The 18,381-nt window shown below is 58.1% G+C and overlaps 1 protein-coding gene across 1 annotated transcript; it reads right to left on the reverse strand.

Annotated features, from left to right (window-relative positions):
- Positions 1 to 4,521: 4,521 nt before the first annotated feature.
- Positions 4,522 to 15,923, reverse strand: LOC103610013 (regucalcin-like). The gene is made up of 5 exons (XM_008594253.1): positions 15,758 to 15,923; positions 15,091 to 15,273; positions 8,783 to 8,998; positions 5,789 to 5,920; positions 4,522 to 5,017 (listed from the first exon to the last, which is right to left on the reverse strand). The coding sequence occupies exons 1-5, from the start codon at positions 15,918 to 15,920 to the stop codon at positions 4,857 to 4,859; spliced, it is 855 nt and encodes a 284-aa protein (XP_008592475.1). The 5' UTR covers positions 15,921 to 15,923; the 3' UTR covers positions 4,522 to 4,856.
- Positions 15,924 to 18,381: the final 2,458 nt, after the last annotated feature.

The raw sequence follows: 18,381 nt of genomic DNA on the forward strand, positions 1-18,381 counted from the left end.
AAAGGAAGGCCAGAGCCTTTGAGAACCGGCCTGACATCAGCCCCTAACGTCAGCCTTGAAGTGGGCTTTGTTACAGTGCAGGAGCCAGTAGTGACACGTTGCTGTTAACTAACACACACGGGCTCACTCTCGGTGTTGTGCACTCTGTGGGGCTGGGCAAATGTAGAATGTCGTGTGTCCACCACTGAAGTTGTACTGTCACTGCCCTACACACCCTCTGTGCGCCACCTGTCCCTCCTTCCCTCCCCTGACCCCTGCCAACCTGATCTCTTTACTGTCTCCATGGTCTTTGCCTTTCACAGGTGCCATGTGGCTGGAATCATACAGGATGTGCCTTTTTAGATGGCTCCTGTCACTTGGCAGCACGCATTTCACGTTCGTCCGTGTCTTTTCGTAGCTCGTTACCTTATTTCTTTTTATTGCTGAGTAGCGCTCCACGGTGCGGGTGTAGCCGAGCTTGTTTCCTGCTCACCTACCGGAGGACGTCTGCTTGCTTCCAAGCTTTGGCACCTGTGAACAAAGCTGCTACAGACACGTGAGGGCACGTTTCTGAGCGGACTTAGCTTTTCGGCTCGGTGGCTAGATGCCAAGGAGCATGATTGCTGGGTCGCAGCGGAAGAGTGTTTAGTGCTGTAAGAAACTGCCGGTCGCCTTCCAAAGCCACCGCACCGTTGTGCACTCCCAGGCTTTCTTTTCTCTTTCTTTTTATTTTTTTTGGAACAATTTCTGTAACCCGCTACTATCTGCCTAAACTAACAATACTACCTTGTTTCTTGTTGATTCCTTAAAGAGCCGTGGGGAGTTTAGTCTCCCCAGAAGGTCTGTCCACCCCCCGAGGGCTGTACCAGCTTCCACCCAACAGAACAAGCCCTGAAAATGATGCTGTCTGATATCAAAGGCGTCCCCTGTTAGACCTCACAGTCAGCTCAGCATAAGCACAGCCACGGTGACCTCCCTCACCCTGTCCCCTACCCCCTCCCTTTCCCTCAAGGCTGGTGCGTTCTGATAACATCTGGCACAAAACAGGATCTTGGAAAAAACCACAAAGCCGAAGCCGTTAGTGTCAGGATAGCTGCCTGTCCCCTTCTCAGAACTTAGGCTCTTCCCCCAACCCCCTCCTTCCTAAATTCAAACCCTATGAAGCTTCGCTAGTCTGTACGGGGGCAGAAAACTGATCTTTCAGCCTCCCCTCCGGGTTCGCTGGAGATAAACTCTCTGACGTGATAACGTGTGGCTCGGAGTCCCTCGGTCTGTTTGTCTCACTGACCTGACACGTCCACCCCTGGTCACGGGGCTGCGACCTTTAAAAAGTTCAGCAGAAATAAAGTGGGTGCAGAGACAGCACGCACACGTGGCAGCACTTCAGCACGTCGTCAGTCCCCAGCAAGCACCTTTAGGTGTTCATTTTGCTGTTCTTTCCATTTTTCCATGGGTTAGAAAAATTTCAAAATGCAAGTACTGGGTCAATGACCTAGTCAAAGGGGAAAAGCCTTCCCAGCATGCATCTGTCGAGGAGACTCCCCTTTGAGAATTTGCCCCAGGGAGGAACCGAAACGTCCTGAAGAAACGTGGGAATGGAGGTGCCCATCCCAGCGTTATTTGCTGTAGAAAAATGTGAAATAAATGAAACACCCCTCAGTTCAATTGGACATTCAGGTGGTGAAATACTGTGCAGCCCAGAAAGCCGTGTTTTGGGAGCACGCTTGAAATGTTTGCACAACGCGTGCACACGAGGAGGCTGCAGGACGTCGGAGCTGGCTCTCGGAGGACGGGGAGGCAGCTTTTGTTTCTTTGCTGTACTGGACGCCTCGGGCTGCTGGGCTGGGCAGGCATCGTGCAGGAATCAGACACAAGCCCACCCCTGCGGCCCTTGCTGAAGCGTTGGCGGTGGGAACTAGAGGGCGTTTCGTGGTGAAGCCGTGCTGGGCTCCAGGCACCTGCAGACCCACCTGTGGCTCTGCCCCATTAGGTCAGGTGGGTGACTTGTGGGTCTCTGGCCGCGAGGCAGGTGGTGCACCTGAGGTTCTCATAAAAGTGGGCATTTGATGCCCTGTACGGAGCGCTCTCCTGGTTTCCTGTCTGCCCCAGCAGGGACGGCAGGGCCGGAAGACGGCTGTGGCCAAGGCAGGAGGAGGACGCGGAACCCGCTCGGGACCTTTGAATTCCACCCCCAGCATCAGGGGCATTTCTGATACCACCGTATACGTTTCCTCCCTCTCCAAGGGATCTTCCACGCACATGCTGGACACACCATCAGCAAAAGCAAGTGGTTCACCAGCAGGAGGAGAGGCTGCACGTGTACCTGCCTTCCCAGTGTTCCCCGTGTTCCCAGATTCACTGGTGTTCCCAATGTTCCAAGTGTTCCCAGTGTTCCCAGTGTTCCCCATGTTCCCAGTGTCGCCAGTATTCCCAATGTTCCAAGTGTTCCTGGTGTTCCCAATGTTCCAAGTGTTCCCAGTGTTCCCAGTGTTCCCCATGTTCCCAGTGTCGCCAGTATTCCCAATGTTCCAAGTGTTCCTGGTGTTCCCAATGTTCCAAGTGTTCCCAGTGTTCCCAGTGTTCCCCATGTTCCCAGTGTCGCCAGTATTCCCAATGTTCCAAGTGTTCCTGGTGTTCCCAGTGTTCCAAGTGTTCCCAGTGTTCCCAGTGTTCCCCATGTTCCCAGTGTCGCCAGTATTCCCAATGTTCCAAGTGTTCCTGGTGTTCCCAATGTTCCAAGTGTTCCCAGTGTTCCCAGTGTTCCCCATGTTCCCAGTGTCGCCAGTATTCCCAATGTTCCAAGTGTTCCTGGTGTTCCCAGTGTTCCCCATGTTCCCAGTGTCGCCAGTATTCCCAATGTTCCAAGTGTTCCTGGTGTTCCCAGTGTTCCAAGTGTTCCCAGTGTTCCCAGTGTTCCCCATGTTCCCAGTGTCCCCAGTATTCCCAATGTTCCCAGTATTTCCAATGTTCCAAGTATTCCTAGTTTTCCTGATGTTCCCAGTGTTCCCAGTATTCCCAGTGTTCCCCATGTTCCCAGTGTCCCCAATATTCCCAATGTTCCCAGATTTCCTGGTGTTCCCAGTATTCCCAGTGTTCCCGGTATTCCAAGTGTTCTCCATCCTCACCAGTCGTGCTCAGCCGGGTCCACTCCCACATGACTAGGTTCCCATTGGCCTTGCCCAGCTCCCAGAGCCCTGACGTGAGAGTCTGCATCTGGGATGAAGTCCCCTCCCCTGTCCCCTGGGACCCGCTGCCCATCCCCCAGGTTGACCACTCAGTCAGGAGCACCTTCCAACGGGCCTCACGTCCTCCCACGATAATGAAGGTGGCCGAGTCCCTGTGGACCGTCTTCCTGGCTCCCAGACCAGGACTCGGAGGCCAGTTCCAGCACCCCCGTTCCTTCACAGGAGGACAAGTCAGCACTTTGAAAACACGAGCCACAGGCCTCCACATCTGAGACACTGGACGGCGCAGCAGGCAGAGCCGGCTGCACACCCTCGTTTGCCCACACACATGTCGAGACCCTCAGCGTGTTCCATGCTCCAGCACCCCCGAGAATCAACGACTCGGTGTTTTCCGTTATCATTGGGGTGCCTGTTTGCTGGGGGGATGCAGAGTGCTGTGGACGGACAGTTTGGTGGCTCCTTAATAAGTTAAACATGGAGTTACCACAAGACCCAGCATTTCTGTTCCCAGGAATGTACCTGAAGAATTGAAAACAGACTCTGAAAAAAAAACTCGTACAGAAATGTTCACAGCAGCACCATGCAGGAGAAGCAGGAGGTGGAAACAGTCCAGGTGTCCATTGATGGATGGACAGATTGACACGCGTGGTCCACCCACACAATGGAATATTACTCAGCCATGAAAAGGAAGGAGGCCCTGACACAGGCTACAATGTGTGTAGAGTTGAAAACATCATTCTCAGTGACAGAAGCCAGACAGAGGGAAGCACACAGTGCCTAATTCCATCTATATGAAGTGTCCAGATGACAAATCCACAGCGACAGAAAGCAGACTGCAGGTCCCCAGGGGAGTGGGATGGGGCGTGAGCTGAGGGGTAGTGGCTTCCCTTTGAGATGAAGAAAATGTTCTGGAACTAGAGGCGGCAGTCACACAACATTGTGTGAATGTACTACACGCCTTGAACTGTAAACTCGAAAATGGTGAATTTTAGTATATTTACCACAACTTAATAAAAAACATTGTATCATATCAGGACTTAATACCAAGTCTTGGGCAGGGAACTGAAGTTCTGCAGAGATGCAGGATGGTTTCTGGGATGACGCGGTGACTGAGTGGGGACCGTGAATTGTGTGAGAGGCTTGGACAGCCCAGAGCCGAGAGGAGGCGGACAGAGACCCCACGGCTGCCCTGAGTGCAATGCACGTCTGAAACACGACAGGAAGACTTTTAGGATCTGCCACCTTTATTACCGTGCTGTGAACCAGCTGCATCGTGCACCTTGGCCAAGTCCCTCAGGATGGAGGCCAGCGACTCGGGCTGCCCCAGGAAGCAGCTCTTGCTCAGCCAGGGTAGGGTCGAGGTGCGACCCCTCTCACCCCCAGGCCTGTGACCTGTCAGCAGAGCAGATGTTGTGGTCAGTCTGGGTGCTGTCGAAGCACCGTGTCACTGGCAGGGCGAGGTCACAGCAGCTCTAGCTACTTCCGAACCCGCACATTAAAGACAGTTTTCATGTGACACTGGGGCGGGTAAAGCATTGAAGATGTTTGTTTTCTAGGTGGATTGATAAACAATCCCTGTCTGTCTGTGGACGTCACCCACCCTACCCAGAGTTTAAAGACAACTTCTTACCCCTGCACCATGCAGAGATGGCACAAAAGCCACCTTGGGGACTCTGAGTATAAACGACCTCATCAAACCTTGAAGACATATCCAGCCTGGGGCTCCTGCAACAGCTGCTCCGGGCTCAGGCTGTCCGCTGCAGAGGTCACGTAGAGGTCCGCATAGTCGGTCCCCCCAAAGCAGCAGGATGTGACTCTGGATACAGGCATCTCCACCATGCACAGCTGTGACCCTGTGAGCAGAGCGAGTTCTGACCCTCAGGACTGCAACCGCTTTCCTGCTCTAGGGCCCAAGGCCTCCGGACTGCCCAGCCTGACCCCCTGGTCCCTATCAGCTTCTCCACAGCATCCCCAGCATCTGAATCCACACCTGCCAGCCGGCCTTGCTTCACCTGCTGTAGTGAGTTCAGTAGTGTCCCCTAAATTCATGTCAACAGGGACCTCAGATTGGGACTTTATTTGGAAATAGGGTCTTTGCAAATGTAATTAGTTAAGATAAGATCATTCTGTATTAGGGTGGCACTAAATCCAATGACAGTTGTCCTCATAAGAGACAGAAGAGGAGACAGAGACACAGAGGAGAAGCCACATGAAGACAGAGGCAGAGACTGGAGTGATGCGGCCACAAGCCCAGGGACGCCTGGAGCCACCAGGAGCTGGAAGAGGCAGGAAGGATCCTCCCCTGGAGCCTCTGGAGGGAGCACGGCCCTGCCACACCTGCACCTCAGACTTCTGCCTCCAGAACTGGGAGAGGACACATTCCTGTTGTTTTAAGCCTCCCAGTGTGTGGTCCTTTATGTGGCAGTCCCAGGACACTCCTACACTTGCCGAATGATGAAACAGGGACCTGGACAATCATTCCATCTAGGAAAGGAAGACCCCTCTGTCGCTGGACAAGTGTGTCCACAAAAATGTGGCTACTGCTTTGTCCTGGCTCCTGGAGCAGAACTCCATGCACACAGCGGACACCCCTTTGCGGCCACAGCTCGGGATGGCCCACACACCTGTCTCGGGATCCAGGCGGATGACTCTGCCCCCGTCGATGCAGGCCACCCAGAGCTTCCCTGCAACATCCACGCACATCCCATCAGGCATTCCCTGCCCCTGTGGCAGCTGGTACAGGAGCCTTGGGTTTGCTGCAATGAGAGTTGGGGGATGGGATGGGGCTCACTCCCAGCCCTGTGAGTGCCTGCAGCAGGCAGACCCCTGGGTGAGCCCACCCTAACACAAAGATGGGGACGAGGACTGGATGAGACACCCCCAGCTTGTTAGGGCCCCGGACACGGCTGGACCCTGATGCTTACTGACCCCCTTATAGTCATGAGCTGTAGGCTGGCAAAGTAGTCCCCAAATAATGCTGACCCAGAGCGCTTCTCCTCAGAAGCCGGGCCAAGGACATCGTCTTCAAATGTTTGCTGCCTCCATGAGGCCCTCTTGGATTTCTGCCTCAAGGACTCCCCCTCCCCCACCATGCTGTGTCAAACCTCCCAGCGCTGGTCACACCTATCCCCAGAGTACCCTCCACAGAGACACGTGGAGTCCTAACCCCAGACCTCAGAATGGGACGTTACTTGGAAGCAGGGTCTTTATAGAAGTGAGTGAGATGAAGCGAGGTTGCTTGGGTGGACTTCTTCCAATAGGACAGCTGTCCTCGTGACAAGGGAATGTCAGGACACAGACATGCACAGGGTTGCAGCCAACTGAAGGCCGAGGGACTGGGGCGATGTGGCCACAAGCCCAGAAACACAAGGACTGCCGGCAGCCCCAGGAGCTGGGAGACATCTGGACAGATTCCCCTTAGAGCCCCAGAAGGAAGCAGCCCTGCCCCATGTTGGTCTCTAAGTCTCCATAAATGCCCCCGTCCAAGCCTCGCAGTCTGCAGTGCCTCTGACAGCTGCCCAGAGCCAGCACCCCTCAGATGAGCTGGGCAGGTGCTGTGTGTCTGACACTCGGTGACACTCAGGGCCACCCTGTCCTCTTCCGGGCCCCACCCTCCTGCTCTTCCGCAACGACTCTTGAGACCCAGGACCTTCCCCATCCCCACGGCTCCTGCTCCTGGGCTCAGCCTCCTGCCTACCCCCAAATTCCTGAGGGCCCACTTAAGGCTCACAGTCCACAAGAGGACCCCACTTTCTCCTGCTGCACATCCCACCTCTGACCCTGGACCTGCCCTGCTGTGTCCTGCGCTCCTGCCTGTCACCTGCTGCACGTCCCGCCTCTGACCCTGGACCTGCCCTGCTGTGTCCTGCGCTCCTGCCTGTCACCTGCTGCACGTCCCGCCTCTGACCCTGGACCTGCCCTGCTGTGTCCTGCGCTCCTGCCTGTCACCTGCTGCACGTCCCGCCTCTGACCCTGGACCTGCCCTGCTGTGTCCTGCGCTCCTGCCTGTCACCTGCTGCACGTCTCGCCTCTGATCCTGGACCTGCCCTGCTGTGTCCTGCACTCCTGCCGTGTCGCCTGCTGCATGTCCTGCCCTGCATCCTTCTCTTTGGCCTTGCTGCACACTAGTTTCTCTCAGCACCTGATACCGTTTTCCACTTTTCCTCTTTTTGGTTTTATCTGAGCCACCTTCTTATGTGCCCATTATGAGCGTGACCACCTGGACTCGGCGTACCCCTGTGCTCTCATGACATTGACCATGATTCTCCTGTGCTCCCAGCAGGTGAGGGCCCCCTCCTCTTTCCACACCTGCTGGCTCCTGCTCCGTGTTGCCCCCTTGGCTCCAGCACCACCCGGCTCCCCGGACAGGGAAATGTCACAGGAACCTCTATCTTCCACCCCCTCCAAGCCTCTCAGCCTCTCAGCCCAGCTCAGGCTGTTTCTTGTGGGAAAGGTGCTCTAGGTCCTTGAGTGGAAGCAACATCTCTGAGTGTTAGAGACCAGGAGCCTTGAGGGCTGGTGCTTGTCCCTGGAGCGAGGCGATCACCAAGCTGCTGGGCACAGTCAGCCAGCCACGGGCAACCCTCATCCAGAGCCAAAGGGAGAGGGTGACACTGACCACAGGGTGGACATCAGGCCACTCCAACTACTGGGTGGACGTCAGGCCACACTGACCACTGGGTGGATGTGAGGCCTTCACGCAATTCGGTGACTCTGAAGTGATCACTCCTGTGATCCTTGGCCTAGGGCCAGGAGGAGAGGGTAACACTGACCACAGGGACACTGACCACGTGGTGGACGGCACTCCTTACTGACCACAGGTGGACGTTACTTCTCACTGACCACTGGGTAGACATGAGGCTCTGACAGTCACTCCTGTGCCTCTTGACCCAGGGCCAGAAGGAGATGGTGACACTGACCACAGGGTGCACGTCAGGCCACAGTGACCACAGGGTGGACATCACCCTTTACTGACAACTGAGTGGATGTGAGGCCCTGACATTACTGAGTGACCCTGACATGGTCACTTCTGTGACCCTGACCCAGGGCCATGAGGAGAAGGTGACACTGACTACAGGGAAACTGACCACTGGGTGGACACCTGCCATCTGCCTGAAGCAGGTTCTGTGAGCACGTGGCTCCTTTCCCATGCAGGGGAGATGGGCAGCCGTCCCTTCTCTCTGTCCATGACTGGACAGTGCCTGCTTCCTGCGATGATAAAACAGTCCTTCCCCAGGGGCACGTAGAAGTGAGACAGACACCATGAAAAAGCTGCTTCTGATGTTAAGGTGGGCCTGGGGCGTGGGGGGTGGAACACCAGAGAATGCCTGAGGGACAAGATTTCCCTACATTTAGACCCCAGGTGACCCTCACAGGCAGATGCAGGTGCAGCCCTAAAGCTCTGAGCCCTGGACACTCAGACCCGACCCCAGGCCGCTGGGGAGTAACTGAGCCTTGGCCGACCCACTGCCACCGGCATGGAGCTTCTGCGAGGGCCTGCCCATCTCTGTCTCCCTGGTCTGGGCTCCCACCCTCTCTCTGCAGAGCTCAGGGAGTTGGCGGGTGGGGGGTATTCATGGTGGGCTAGGGTGTGAGTAAGGAAGGGCCGGGGCTCCTACCGATCTTGCCGGTCTGCACGTCATAGTCGTACACATGCACGGAGTAGTCCAGGCTGTCAACGTGGTAGAAGGTGCTGTGGTCCAGGGACCAGTCCAGCCCATTTGGGATGCCCAGCCCATGCAGGTGTCTGACCACCGAGTGGTCAGCATAGAGCGTGTACAGGGAGCCCTGCCCTCGCTCCCACACTCCTGGGGCGGACGGCTCCGGCATGGTGCCTGAAAGACAGGAGGTCAGGGAATGGCCCCCAGGGCTCCAACAGAGCCCCTCCCCCTGCCCTGCCCATCCCCCAAACTACAGCCACTCCCCAGGAAATGAAAGATGCTCTGTGCAGAGTGAACATCGTGGGCCTGGGACTGCCCTCCTCAGGAAGGAGGTCAGGAAGGACCCTTGGCCAATGTCAGGAAACCGGACTGTTACAGTGGCACAATGGGGGACCTCAAAAACAAATCCACATCCGAACCCCCAGAACCCGGGAATGGGACCTTGTTTGGCAATAGGGCCTGCGGTGATGTAATAAGACAAGGTCATCCCTGATTAGGGTGACCCTAAATCAAATAACAAGAGTCCTCATAAGAGACGGAAGAGGAGACGCAGATACAGAAGAAAAGCCACGTGAAGGTGGAGGCAGAGACTGGAGTGATGCGGCCACAAGCCCAGGGACGCCTGGAGCCACCAGGAGCTGGAAGAGGCAGGAAGGATCCTCCCTGGATCTCACACTTCTGCCCTCAGAACTGGGAGACAATACATTCCTGTTGTTTTAAGCTCCCTATGCTGCTATGAAATCTCCCTCACCAGTAAGAGGCCCTGTGCCCACACCGTGCAAACCATGGGTTTATGCTGCACACGGGCTTTCCTCTGGGTGCCTGAAGTTTGGGAGATACAGGGTGGATGGCGCCCATGTGACCAGCCCCCAGCACACACCCTGGGCACCGAGTCCCTGACGGGCTCCCCAGGAGGAACCATCACACACATGTGGCTGCCTCTTCATTGCTGGGAAGAGGGTGTTCTGCAGACCTCGTGGGAGGCAGGGAGCACAGGGAAGTGGCGTGTGGCTCCTCCTGACCCTGCTGTCCTCCCCAAGACCCGGCTGTGTGTCCTCAGGAGCCCTGAGACCCATGTTAGCCGCAAGCACACCACAATATACCGACCCCGTGAGCTGCCTGGGAGTGTCCAGACCTGGGTGGTCTTGGGGACCCCGGCACACACTGGTGCACAGGGCACACTTCCCACACCCTCCACCTGGTGGGAGAACCACACCCCTGGCCGGTTCGGGCACCGCTGGTGCTCTGCAGGCTGAGCCGTGCCCCCAGCCCCAGCCCCAGCCCCAGCCCGGCATCTCCACCTGCAGGTTTCCTCCCAGTCTTCTCAGGCAAGAGCCAGGGTTTCTACAGCAAATTGTCTGCAGGCGGCTCAACCGTGCCCACACGCTCACATCCCCAGGTGTGAGACCTCCCCGGCCCCCTCCACCTCGGGGCTGAGGGCCCTCCTGGGAGCCCCGAGCACTGCAGGCCACCCCAGGACACAGACCGTGCTCATGGGGCTCTGAATCCCACCCCAGGACACCCAGGGCACACGGGGCATTCTCACGAACGTGGACACCTCAGGACACAGACCGTGCTCATGGGGCTCTGAATCCCACCCCAGGACACCCAGGGCACACGGGGCATTCTCACGAACATGGACACCTCAGGGAAGGTGACCTTGGCCATGCCACACACCGATGAGATTAACATTTCCAGGGGTGGCCGAAGCCACATCTGGACGGATAGCCAGGAGCCCAGGAGGCATAATGGGGTGAAAAGATGGGGTATGGAATTGGACAGAACGCAATGGAACGACAACTCTCATCTGGAGGCGCCCAGCAGCACACGGCATGCACTGGACGTCCGAGTGGTCTCCTGCCATGAAGGGGGACAGCTGCCCAAAGCTGCCTGCTTGGCCCCTGGCACCTGCCCTGAGCGTGGGACTGCCCAGGTGGCCACTGGCCTCCAGCTGACCCATGTCGCAGTGGGCTGAGGCCACACCTGACCTTCTAGAAGCCCACCTGCCACAAACCTCCCGGCAGGGTCCACCTTCCCGTCGTTGAACCTGTTGTGGGGCTTGTCCCTGTCCAGCCAGGCCACCCACTGCACCTGCTGTGTCTCCCAGTCCAGGAAGCCGAGGCGGGTGCCGGCTGCCACCACATAGGCCCCTTTCTGGCGCAGAGCCACGCAGCCAACGCGGTTTCCTGGAAAAACACAGAGGGACAGGTGGGGCCCCCGTGGCTGCCTCTCCACTGGCCAGTGCCACCCCCACCCTGCTATGGTGCCCGTTAGGAGCTGTTGCTGGTGAGGAAGTGTTTCTCTTCTTCCCGGGGCGGGGCTCAGCTGCTCCCAGGCACCGTCTGGGTTGGCCGTGGTGGCCCCTAGACCCCTCCTCAGCCAGCCGTCCTGTGCCTTCCCTCCCCACAGCAGCCACTACCGTTCCTCCAGTGACCAGCTGCAGCGGCTACTAGTGGGCTGGTTTCTCTTCTGACAAAGTCAGAGAAGCTCCGTGACCTCCCACATCCGGCACTTGGAGACAGCTGGTCTCTGACCCACATGGGAGGGCACACCCAACCCAGGGCCTCAGGCATGTGGGGACCAGACGTGCCTTCACACGCGGGCCCCACCCTGATGACCATGGAGGGGGATCGAGTCCCCTCCCTGTGGGGACCCCCACGCTCTACTCACTCAGGCCCACGGTCTGCACCTCCCCCGTGAGTGGGCTCCACCGGCACACGAGCCCCGCGGTGATGTCCAGGAACAGCAGCTGCCCTGTCCCCTCTTCCCACACCGGGCTCTCCCCCATCCTGTGCCGCTGCCTGACGATGGCCTCGATCCTGGGGGACGCCATGGCCTGAGGAGAAGGCGAGCCCCTGAGTGCAGCCTGGTGTCCCCTCCCCCTGCTTCCCAGACCCCAGGGCTGGGGCCGCTGGACAGGGAAGACCCCGATGCTCCCGGTGTGTGATGGCGTGTTCCACGCCCTGTGACGAAACCCGCGTCTGCCGCTGGAGCCTGACCACTGTGAGACTCAGAGAACTCCGGGCACAGTCGCCGGAAAGACGACACCGCGGGATGTCCGGGGGCTCTTCCAGCAGACGCGCTGTCCCTGTTCTCAGCACGCCTTTGTTAACTCGGTCCCCCCTGCCGTCGCTCCACACAGCACACACAGACATGGAGCCTCTGAGAAGCCAAGCGACGACCTGCCCAGACGTGGAGCATGGGGTGGGGGCTGCACCCCTGGGGGGTCTGGCTCCCAGGTGGCCCCTGCCTCTAACGACACCTTCCCTGCCCCGCGACAGGATTCCATTCACGTTCTTTCTTTCAGTTGGATGCAGTTTTCAACAATTCTCTTTTTAATTGGATTTATTTTACGAACGTTTTCCTTCTAATAAGATTCACTTTGCAAAAACCTTCCCTCAATGGGATTTGTTTTCCAAAACCTTCCTGGTATTCCAGACACCCGGGTCCACTGTCACACGTTACCTGCGGCTTCAGGGGCTCCCTGGGCTCGGCTGCTCCGTCTCAGCTCTCCCTCCTCTGCTCCAGCTCAGGCAGGACACGCGCTGGCTTCAGCTGCTGAGCTCCGCCCAGGCCTGCCCCTGGCAGGCAACTCCCTCAGTCCCTTGTCCCTCCCTGCTGTGTCCTGGCCAAACCCCAGAAGAGCCCCAGTGGGCGGGCGCGGTCACACTGCTCTGTCCTGGGGAGCCCTGAGTGGCAGCTTCAGAGGCTGCCATCAACTTTGTGTTAGGCTGAAAAAATCGTGCCAGGGTCTCCTTCAGCAGGAGCCCGTTGGAGCACCCAGCCAGTGCCCCTCGCTCCCGCCAGCCTGTCCTGAGGCTCCTCTCAGGACCCGGCTGTGGCCGAGTCCATCCTCCCCCGACATGGGCTGCCAGCTCCTTGGAGGTAGATTCTCCTGCACCAATTACTGATCCAAGCTCCTCCCAGATGGGAGCCCACACCCTGTACCCCAAGGATTCTGCTGAAAGGCCTACTGTAGCTCACCAAGGACCCTGAACATTGTCCTGGACCGGGCGCCCTCTCTNCAATAGGGCCTGCGGTGATGTAATAAGACAAGGTCATCCCTGATTAGGGTGACCCTAAATCAAATAACAAGAGTCCTCATAAGAGACGGAAGAGGAGACGCAGATACAGAAGAAAAGCCACGTGAAGGTGGAGGCAGAGACTGGAGTGATGCGGCCACAAGCCCAGGGACGCCTGGAGCCACCAGGAGCTGGAAGAGGCAGGAAGGATCCTCCCTGGATCTCACACTTCTGCCCTCAGAACTGGGAGACAATACATTCCTGTTGTTTTAAGCTCCCTATGCTGCTATGAAATCTCCCTCACCAGTAAGAGGCCCTGTGCCCACACCGTGCAAACCATGGGTTTATGCTGCACACGGGCTTTCCTCTGGGTGCCTGAAGTTTGGGAGATACAGGGTGGATGGCGCCCATGTGACCAGCCCCCAGCACACACCCTGGGCACCGAGTCCCTGACGGGCTCCCCAGGAGGAACCATCACACACATGTGGCTGCCTCTTCATTGCTGGGAAGAGGGTGTTCTGCAGACCTCGTGGGAGGCAGGGAGCACAGGGAAGTGGCGTGTGGCTCCTCCTGACCCCTGCTGTACGGTCAAGGCGGATGTTCGGTACAGCAGCTGCAAAAACTCTAAAATTATATCCTGCTGTTAAGAATACCTATTTGGGTGGGGGGAGTTTGAACATTCCAATTCTCAGTCAGTTTTGTGCTTACATTTATAGCCTTACTGGAAGCTTGTTTTCTTTCTTTTCAAAAAAAGAAACAACTTGTAACCCCTTTTGGCCAATAATAAAAAAAAAAAATTGGAATTAGTCAGGTATTTAATTTTTGCTTAATAGGCAGTATTAATTGTCTTTGATATAAAAATACCTTGTCTTGAAAATAAATTTCAATATAAATGTTTTGCTTTATAATATGGATGCCTTTTTACACTTAGTTAACCACCTAAAAAATGGATTATTTCATTTCTTGGGATTTTTTTTTAGAAGTTAAGTTTATTTGTTAAATGAACTCCTATGGCAGCTCTTAAAGCTATTATTTATTCATGATTATATACCTTATGCTGCTATGAAATCTCCCTCACCAGTAAGAGGCCCTGTGCCCACACAGTGCGAACCATGGGTTTATGCTGCACACGGGCTTTCCTCTGGGTGCCTGAAGTTTGGGAGATACAGGGTGGATGGCGCCCATGTGACCAGCCCCCAGCACACACCCTGGGCACCGAGTCCCTGACGGGCTCCCCAGGAGGAACCATCACACACATGTGGCTGCCTCTTCATTGCTGGGAAGAGGGTGTTCTGCAGACCTCGTGGGAGGCAGGGAGCACAGGGAAGTGGCGTGTGGCTCCTCCTGACCCTGCTGTCCTCCCCAAGACCCGGCTGCGTGTCCTCAGGAGCCCTGAGACCCATGTTAGCCACGAGCACACCACAATATGCTGACTCCGTGAGCTGCCTGGGAGTGTCCAGACCTGTGTCGTCTTGGGGACCCCGGCACACACTGGTGTACAGGGCACACTTCCCACACCCTCCACCTGGTGGGAGAACCACACCCCTGGCCGGTTCGGGCACCGCTGGTGCTCTGCAGGCTGAGCCGTGCCCCCAGCCCCAGCCCCAGCCCCAGCCCGGCATCTCCACCTGCAGGTTTCCTCCCAGTCTTCTCAGGCAAGAGCCAGGGTTTCTACAGCAAATTGTCTGCAGGCGGCTCAACCGTGCCCACACGCTCACATCCCCAGGTGTGAGACCTCCCCGGCCCCCTCCACCTCGGGGCTGAGGGCCCTCCTGGGAGCCCCGAGCACTGCAGGCCACCCCAGGACACAGACCGTGCTCATGGGGCTCTGAATCCCACCCCAGGACACCCAGGGCACACGGGGCATTCTCACGAACATGGACACCTCAGGGAAGGTGACCTTGGCCATGCCACACACCGATGAGATTAACATTTCCAGGGGTGGCCGAAGCCACATCTGGACGGATAGCCAGGAGCCCAGGAGGCATAATGGGGTGAAAAGATGGGGTATGGAATTGGACAGAACGCAATGGAACGACAACTCTCATCTGGAGGCGCCCAGCAGCACACGGCATGCACTGGACGTCCGAGTGGTCTCCTGCCATGAAGGGGGACAGCTGCCCAAAGCTGCCTGCTTGGCCCCTGGCACCTGCCCTGAGCGTGGGACTGCCCAGGTGGCCACTGGCCTCCAGCTGACCCATGTCGCAGTGGGCTGAGGCCACACCTGACCTTCTAGAAGCCCACCTGCCACAAACCTCCCGGCAGGGTCCACCTTCCCATCGTTGAACCTGTTGTGGGGCTTGTCCCTGTCCAGCCAGGCCACCCACTGCACCTGCTGTGTCTCCCAGTCCAGGAAGCCGAGGCGGGTGCCGGCTGCCACCACATAGGCCCCTTTCTGGCGCAGAGCCACGCAGCCAACGCGGTTTCCTGGAAAAACACAGAGGGACAGGTGGGGCCCCCGTGGCTGCCTCTCCACTGGCCAGTGCCACCCCCACCCTGCTATGGTGCCCGTTAGGAGCTGTTGCTGGTGAGGAAGTGTTTCTCTTCTTCCCGGGGCGGGGCTCAGCTGCTCCCAGGCACCGTCTGGGTTGGCCGTGCTGGCCCCTAGACCCCTCCTCAGCCAACCGTCCTGTGCCTTCCCTCCCCACAGCAGCCACTACCGTTCCTCCAGTGACCAGCTGCAGCAGCTACTAGTGGGCTGGTTTCTCTTCTGACAAAGTCAGAGAAGCTCCGTGACCTCCCACATCCCGCACTTGGAGACAGCTGGTCTCTGACCCAAATGGGAGGGCACACCCAACCCAGGGCCTCAGGCATGTGGGGACCAGATGTGCCTTCACACGCAGGCCCCACCCTGATGACCGTGGAGGGGGATCGAGTCCCCTCCCTGTGGGGACCCCCAGGCTCTACTCACTCAGGCCCACGGTCTGCACCTCCCCCGTGAGTGGGCTCCACCGGCACACGAGCCCCGCGGTGATGTCCACGAACAGCAGCTGCCCTGTCCCCTCTTCCCACACGGGGCTCTCCCCCATCCTGTGCCGCTGCCTGACGATGGCCTCGATCCTGGGGGACGCCATGGCCTGAGGAGAAGGCGAGCCCCTGAGTGCAGCCTGGTGTCCCCTCCCCCTGCTTCCCAGACCCCAGGGCTGGGGCCGCTGGACAGGGAAGACCCTGATGCTCCCGGTGTGTGATGGCGTGTTCCACGCCGTGACGAAACCCGCGTCTGCCGCTGGAGCCTGACCACTGTGAGACTCAGAGAACTCCGGGCACAGTCGCCGGAGAGACGACACCCGCGGGATGTCCGGGGGCTCTTCCAGCAGACGCGCTGTCCCTGTTCTCAGCACGCCTGTGTTAACTCGGTCCCCCCGGCCGTCGCTCCACACAGCACACACAGACATGGAGCCTCTGAGAAGCCAAGCGACGACCTGCCCAGACGTGGAGCATGGGGTGGGGGCTGCACCCCTGGGGGGTCTGGCTCCCAGGTGGCCCCTGCCTCTAACGCTGACTCTGGCCTCAGCTTCATTCCCTGGGGGCTGCTGCCGCCTCTTCCTCGGCCCGGCATAACTTCGTATAGCATACATTATACGAAGTTATACGAGCTCGGCTGCTCCGTCTCAGCTCTCCCTCCTCTGCTCCAGCTCAGGCAGGACACGCGCTGGCTTCAGCTGCTGAGCTCCGCCCAGGCCTGCCCCTGGCAGGCAACTCCCTCAGTCCCTTGTCCCTCCCTGCTGTGTCCTGGCCAAACCCCAGAAGAGCCCCAGTGGGCGGGCGCGGTCACACTGCTCTGTCCTGGGGAGCCCTGAGTGGCAGCTTCAGAGGCTGCCATCAACTTTGTGTTAGGCTGAAAAAATCGTGCCAGGGTCTCCTTCAGCAGGAGCCCGTTGGAGCACCCAGCCAGTGCCCCTCGCTCCCGCCAGCCTGTCCTGAGGCTCCTCTCAGGACCCGGCTGTGGCCGAGTCCATCCTCCCCCGACATGGGCTGCCAGCTCCTTGGAGGTAGATTCTCCTGCACCAATTACTGATCCAAGCTCCTCCCAGATGGGAGCCCACACCCTGTACCCCAAGGATTCTGCTGAAAGGCCTACTGTAGCTCACCAAGGACCCTGAACATTGTCCTGGACCGGGCGCCCTCTCTGTGGATCAGATCACGAATCCACAAATTCTGCGTCTTCCCTGCCATGCCTGTAGTAGGTGGAGTTTCGCCTCCTTGGCTCCCACGGCACCCTCATGATGTCAAATCCCGGGTCTGCCTGCAGCTCCCCTGGGCCTGTGACCCTGGCGGCTCCTGTCTGAGACTGCGCCTGCTTCATCCCCGTCAGTGGCCCCAACCCACAGGGCCCAGGCATGTGCCCCCGAGGAGCCTGCACCTCCATGGGCTACGGTGGGATTCAAAGGAAAGGAAGCAGGGCCTGAGGTTTGGGGTGGGGACCCCAGAGCGGCAGGCATAGTGAACTCAGGGCCCACTCCCTGAAACAGCCTTTGGTGTGTCTTGCAACCTGTGGGTCTAGTTAGACCAGCCCCACCCGGCATGCGTTTCTGCCCAGGATGGCGCAGCTTTCTAAATGTTTGGCTCTGCAGTATCTCACAGTTCTGTCTTGCGACCCCACATTGGGAAATGCTGTCTGGTCATCCCAACTGGGCACCTTGGTGTCCGGGTGGTCACTGGGGCCAGGAGCTGCTGCCTCTGAGGCCTATTTGGGCTGACTGTGGGTGTGGACATTTTCACAAACTCCCTGGCTACGCATGTGCAGGACACACACGCCACTTACACGCTCGCTCCCGTGGGTGCGTTAATGGAGCCACAAACACCTGCCCGGACCACCAGAGACAGTCTGACTCCTTGAAGCTGAGAGAATGCGTTACAGTGGGAAGGATGCACACGGCTGCTTGGGGACTCCACTGTCACAGCAGCCACACTGAAGGTCCTGTGGTCAACTGCATTTTTTGGCCAACACTACCTTTTCTGTCCATCCTCAAACCAAGAGGGCAAGGAGGGCAGCGGGCAAAGAGGTGCTTTTAAGTCCTCAAAGGAAATTTGAACACAGGGAGGAAAGAGGCCTCTGCACCGGGCCTGAAGAGGCTGGAACCGTGGCCTCGACAGAAACCAGAGGACGCGCTCAACTGCAGCAGGGCTGGTCGTCGTCCCTGGGCTGAGGACTCGGAAACACTTGACCCCCCAAAACACACCGAGAGCTGAGCCCCCCATGGATCCACGTGGGCCTTGTGCCCCCAGCGCCCTGGGGTCTCCGCTGCTGAACCTCGGCCCTCGCGCCCCACCCCTGCCTGACTCACCAGCCACAAGCAGGCACGAGCACCCTCCTGCCAGAGCCGCTCTCAGCTGCGCCCCTCGTGCTCCTGGTCTCTCCCACCACAAGACCCCTCCTCAGCCTCTGTCCAACAAGTCCCCCTCCCAGACTAGCCCATGGGGTTCCGGGCTCCATCCTCCTGCCCCGTGTCCTCCATCTGCACCTGGGATGATGATCTCACAGTCTCATGACTTTACAAACTCCATGTGCTGATGACTCCCAGGTTTATAGCC

Source organism: Galeopterus variegatus, unplaced genomic scaffold (assembly GCF_000696425.1).
Source record: "Galeopterus variegatus unplaced genomic scaffold, G_variegatus-3.0.2 Scaffold10468, whole genome shotgun sequence".
NCBI lineage: Eukaryota > Metazoa > Chordata > Mammalia > Dermoptera > Cynocephalidae > Galeopterus > Galeopterus variegatus.

What these genes read in the sequence shown, in the direction of transcription:
- LOC103610013 (XM_008594253.1), bottom strand. Translation starts at nt 15,920, where the DNA reads ATGGCGTCCCCCAGGATCGAGGCCATCGTCAGGCAGCGGCACAGGATG. An exon ending in TGCCGGGAGGTTTGTGGCAG is followed by an intron (nt 8,999 to 15,090) that starts GTGGGCTTCTAG and finishes CCTGTCTTTCAG; the next exon opens with GCACCATGCCGGAGCCGTCC. An exon ending in CCGCCTGGATCCCGAGACAG is followed by an intron (nt 5,018 to 5,788) that starts GTGTGTGGGCCA and finishes CTCTGCTCACAG; the next exon opens with GGTCACAGCTGTGCATGGTG.